The sequence below is a fragment of the Helobdella robusta genome, assembly GCF_000326865.2.
Source record: "Helobdella robusta unplaced genomic scaffold HELROscaffold_5, whole genome shotgun sequence".
Classification (NCBI taxonomy): domain Eukaryota; kingdom Metazoa; phylum Annelida; class Clitellata; order Rhynchobdellida; family Glossiphoniidae; genus Helobdella; species Helobdella robusta.
The window spans coordinates 6,447,076-6,452,762 of record NW_008705254.1 but is presented as its reverse complement, the minus strand read 5'-3'; the positions used below and the strand labels follow the sequence as shown (position 1 = coordinate 6,452,762).

General features: G+C 34.2%; 2 protein-coding genes across 2 annotated transcripts in view; both read right to left on the bottom strand.

The window, feature by feature from the left end:
- Positions 1-538: 538 nt before the first annotated feature.
- Positions 539-2,360, bottom strand: HELRODRAFT_163805 (hypothetical protein; the record flags this gene model as incomplete). The annotated part of the gene is made up of 5 exons (XM_009027580.1): positions 539-655; positions 879-1,094; positions 1,149-1,186; positions 2,142-2,215; positions 2,341-2,360. The coding sequence occupies 5 exons, from the start codon at positions 2,358-2,360 to the stop codon at positions 539-541; spliced, it is 465 nt and encodes a 154-aa protein (XP_009025828.1).
- A 1,912-nt stretch (positions 2,361-4,272) lies between these two features.
- HELRODRAFT_163804 (hypothetical protein) overlaps positions 4,273-5,687 on the bottom strand; it is a gene marked incomplete at both ends in the record, with an annotated part of 4,012 nt that continues 2,597 nt past the window's right edge. Inside the window, 2 exons of the mRNA XM_009027579.1 lie at positions 4,273-4,345; positions 4,722-4,829. Coding sequence (XP_009025827.1) covers positions 4,273-4,345; positions 4,722-4,829 — 181 coding nt within the window. The remainder of the gene's footprint in view (positions 4,346-4,721; positions 4,830-5,687) is intronic.

The following is a 5,687-nucleotide window of genomic DNA, read 5'->3' as shown; positions in this document are numbered from 1 at the left end:
TTGTGGTTGTTGCTGCTGTTGTTGCTGTTTTTGTTGTTGTTGATATGATCTGACCTTGTGCATGTTGTTGTTGCTGCTTATCAGCACTGCACGATCGTAGAGTCTGAACGTAAGAACGGCTGCAACAACCTCAAACTCATTCAGCGATATGGAAATAAAAATATAATTAAACACTGGCGATGAGGTGATGATGACTATTGATAATAGAATTAATAATAATAACAACAACAATAATAATAATAATAACAGTACGTAAAATATCGACAAGATAGGAACCGTTACTCCTTTTAAATATAACTTTCCATGTAGAACTTCAAAGCTCCATCGAATTGTACCGCACTGTGGATCTCTCCCACACTTAATAAAAATATGGAAAACAGCAATAAGAAATGGGAAAATTTAATCGTAGCATATACGGAACATTATGTATACACTGTTGTTGTTATTATAACTATTTTTATTATTGTTGTTATTATTATTATTATCATTTTCCTCAGCCACTTCGCTGGTATCTACCTGAGTCCTGAGGTGTGGGATTTTAGTTCCCTGCTGTTAGAAACTTGTGAAGTATGTGGGCAGTACAGAGTAGGGCCATCTTCTGCTCTTGTGCAACACTTTCCTTTCCAGGTAGTTCATCGAGATATTTCTGCAGCCCCTGACGTACTGTTTGTTCGCAATGCACCAACTACTATTGGGATCACGCGTGTTTTTGTGTTCCACATACGTGAAATCTCCATCTATCTCAAGGTCTTTTTATTTGCTTAGTTGTTCAACTTCCTTTGCAGCAACATTCGTGTCATTGGTGCCAGCAGCATCGATAAGGAGGCATTTTTGTTACTTCTATCTTGGAGTATGATATCTGGCCGGTTAGCCCCAACACTACGGTCGGCGTTTATAGCCATGTCGTACATGAGTGCTGTATTGTCAAACTCGACAACCTTTTCAGGCTGGTGATCGTACCAGCGGTCAGGTACATTTTGACCAGGTTCTTTCAGGGTTGACCAATGTAGACAATTAGCGATCCTATTGTGTCGATGCGTATATTCTTTTGGCGCTAGTATTGGGCATGAGGCCACAATGTGGTTGACATGCTCCTTAGTGGTTCAATGCTTGATCTTGAGCCGCTATAAGGAGACTTTCTGTTTCACCTTTGAGTCCAGAGCTTTATAGCCATCTAAATGTCTGTCTGTACATTTATAAACGGAAATTTTCGTTATTATTTAAAATATTTTGCACTGACGATAATATATTTTATATCGAAAAAGCTTTCTGCAATTATTTATTTTAATAAACATGAACAATAATAATTTTAGTTTTTTACTTAATAAATTAAATATCTATAATAAAATTTTAATTAGAAAACTTGAAAAATTAATGTATAAATATAATAATTGTATTAACGCGATTGATTTTCTTAAAAACATACATATATACACATATACATACACACATACATACATTTATACATACACACATACATACATTTATACATACACACATACATACATATATGCATGCTAGCAAACATACATATATACATACATACATAGTTAAATACATACATACATACACACATACATAGATACATACATACATACATAGATACACACATACATACACACATACATAATACATACATACACAGTTTCAACGAACCAGGCTCGTACTTCACAAAAACTTCAACAAAAATGATTGATGAATAATTCACGTACAAGTTTAATATTGGTGAATTAATTTTAACCGAAACCCATTGTTACTCAAATTTTTATCACTCAATTCAACAAATCAATTAGCTATTTAATTTATTTGAATTGAAAAAACAACAAAAATCCAATTTGGCCACTAAATCGAATTTTAATCAACAATGTTATTACAAAACCATTATCTCTGACACCGTATTAATCAATCAATCAATAATCAATCAATTATTCATTCATTCATTCAATCAATCAATCAACGAGCCAACCATTTAATTATTCATCCAATCAATGATTAATCACCAATCACCTAATTGACTGATTGAAGTTCAACCATTTAACATACATGCGTTCTTTGAAGCACAAGTATCTAGTGCAATATATTTTGTATCTTTCTTTCTTCTTGATTATGTTGTTTATGTTTCAATTTTTGTTTATGATAACGTGCCATGTTTATGTTTAAGATCTGGGATCTCTTGTTTGAGTATACAAGCTCGTAATAAATTAAAAGTACATACCTTTTGAACGATATGCGTGTGCATGTGCGTGTGCATGTTTGTTTGTCCGTTGCAGGATTTACAGGATTGTTGTAAAAATTTGTAACAAATAAATTCATCAAGTTTTGTCTATTCTAAGCCTGTACCTGAATTCGGCTCCGACCATTTTTTCAAATCCGGATTAAATCAGGCTCTGGCTTAAATTGGGGGAAGCTGGATTTTGAATTTGTGCCAGATTTCTAATTTCAAAGTTGTCCAGATTTTATAGACCGGCACAACCCTAGTTTATTCTTCTCGCATTTAATAGATCGGGACCGGGTTATATACACACACGCACGCATATAAACGTCTGATCGTTACCAACACGAACGACGCCTTAATGCATACTTCATTAACAATAATGAAGTGACACCAAAAATGAGGATGAAGAAAGTGACGCTAATTAATTCAACTACCTTTCCTTCGTTTAAGAAGCTATATAAGCTAAAGCTTCACTGAAGATGATTTGTGAGAAATTGAAATTGGCCTAGTTGCAGGGTGAATTTGGATAATAATTTTATTTCGAAGTTAGATAAATTAAACATTTTCCAGAAATTTTTAGTAAGAAAAGTTGAAAAGGCAAACTTTAAATTGATCAATGCTAACAATTTGGTAGAATTCATACAAAATTGTTTTTATTGTTTTAGAAATAAATATAAATATGTGCGTGCGTGTGTGTGCGCGTGCTCGTATGTGTGTTTATATCTATATAATGCATATTATACACGTACACATGACCACTGCCACTTAGCTACCAAATGTGGTTACGTTGGATCCAAGCGCAACTATCCTAATTTAATAATGATAATTATTAGCCGCCAAATAATTTGATTCGCAGAAGGCATGCCAGTCCTAATTAGAATAATGACGTCAGTAAAAGCCGCGATGACGTAATAGATGTGTTTCCGGCGGACGATAGTGGTGTGTGGTGGCGTTTTTTGGCACGTGGCATGTCACGTGATCATTTTGATGAGCGAGTTGGCATTTTATGCGTCACCATTTTGTCTTCATCATCTTCTGGATCATCTCTTCGCCAGCTTCCAGATGAGAATAACAATCACCATCATACTCATCGTTAACGTCGGCAGGTTCATCATTTTGTGACCACCATAGTCATTTTATAAACTATATTGTCTGTTATTATTTCATCACTACCATCATTATTGCCTCATGCCATCATCATCATTATCATCGCCTTGCTTCCGTCATCATCATCATCATCATAACCACCATCATAATCATCATCATCACGATAATCACCACCGAATCATCGTCGTCATTTTCATCCCTCCTTCATAATGACGTCAAAGTCATCACCATTACCATCAGACCACCAACATCAAAGCATGACATGCCACAGGTCACAACACTGAGCTACGTATGATGTCATTTTTAATTAATCTCCGTCGCTTCATAAGGAGTAGCAGTTGTGGTAGTTGTGGTTGTAGTATTAGTAGTAGCTGCAGTAGCAGCTGTGGAAGGGTGGTTTATTAGTATGGATGAAGTTGTATTGGCATTTATATTTGTTCCCATCATTACAAACAAGGCACATTACAACACCGTTTTGGGAGCTACAATGCTTGTTCACGTTCTGATGAGGAGTTTGTTTGCCGACCGGCTCAGTATAACGTACAAGAAATACGAATTTATTCAGTTAATAAGCGGCCAAGCATCAACGACTTTTGCCAACGAGCTGCCGTCCATCGCCGTTCTCAATAATTACTGCAACACAATTTCGTTTGTTTTATAAAATTTTCTGAATGGCAGTTTGGTTTCGATTGAAAAATTCATCGCTTCTCTACTGTTTCGGTGGTTCTTGAACTCGTTGAATGCTGACCGCTTGATTGATTATTTAAATATGTACTCATTTATTTGTTCATTCAATAAATTATTATTTTATTTATCTATTTATATATATTTATTTATTCATTTATTCATTCATTTATTCATTCGTTCATTCATTCATTCATTCATTCATTCATTCATTCATTCATTCATTCATTCATTCATTCATTCATTCATTCATTTTATTCATTCATTCAGAATCCTTCCCTAAACAAGCAGTCCATGGATTCTTCGGCCTGCCACGAAAATCCAAATGTTGTGAGAGTTCTTAAGGTACGTGATGAACGTGTGTGTGTGTGTGTGTGTGTGTGTGTGTGTGTGTATGTGTGTGTGTGTGTGTGTGTGTGTGTGTTAATAATCTATTTTTTGTACACCATTACAACAATAACAATATGCGTATATTTATGTTATATTAGCCTGTGTGTGTATGTGTGTGTGTGTGCGTGCGCGCGTGCACATACAACTTTCAAGACGTTTGTATTTACGATAATGCTTCATGCATTGATGCGCCTAATTTGTTGTGCGCGCCAGTCCGCGTGCAACATGCTCGCATGCAATTTGATGGGCGTTTGTGTGAAGAGAATGTGAATGTGCGAGTGCATGCTGGTACAAACATGCTCATTGCGATAGTGGTGTGGGGTACATTATCTGCGTATCACTAAATTCAATTAGAGGCAAATGCATCAGATCACATTTCATTTCACGTGTGTGAGCTTGTTGGCATGTCGGGAAACTTTTTTGTGTTGTCGTTCTGTTGTTGTTTATCGTTGCTGGTGTGTCATATTTGTGCGAGTGCATGCATGTTGTACGTGCGGTCTAAGTTACTTGAAGTGTGGATAAATTTGTTAGTGGGTTTATGCAAGTATGCATGTGTTTGTGTTTGTGTGTATGTGTTGTTTGCATGGATTGAACACAGTTGCTGTTTGGTTTTAGGTCCAGGCACTGAAAAACATGTAAATTATATATAAGATTAGTTCATCTCTATTTCAGTTGAACAACAACTTTATAGACATTTCTCACCTTTTTTTTAAATTTTTAAAGTTATTTTTCAATTTTTTAACTTTTGAAATGATTTTCATATATTTTAAACTTTCATCGTGACAATATTTTTTATACTACTGCTATTATTTTCGTTGTTCAAGTATTAAAAAAAACATACTAAAATTTTTTTATTCAAACCTTGAATTACTCTGTGCTACTTGTATGTATATTATTTTTGTATGCATGTTATATTTACATGTATGTATGTATGTATGTATGTATGTATGTATATTATTTTTGTATGCATGTTATATTTACATGTATGTATGTATGTATGTATGTATGTATGTATGTATGTATGTATGTATGTATGTATGTATGTATGTATGTATGTATGTATGTATGTATGTATGTATGTATGTATGTATGTATGTATGTATGTATGTATGTATGTATGTATGTATGTATGTATGTATGTATGTATGTATGTATGTATGTATGTATGTATGTATGTATGTATGTATGTATGTATGTATGTATGTATGTATGTATCTATGTATGTATGTATGTATGTATGTATGTATGTAAGTATGTATGTATGTATGTATGTATGTATGTATGTATGTAT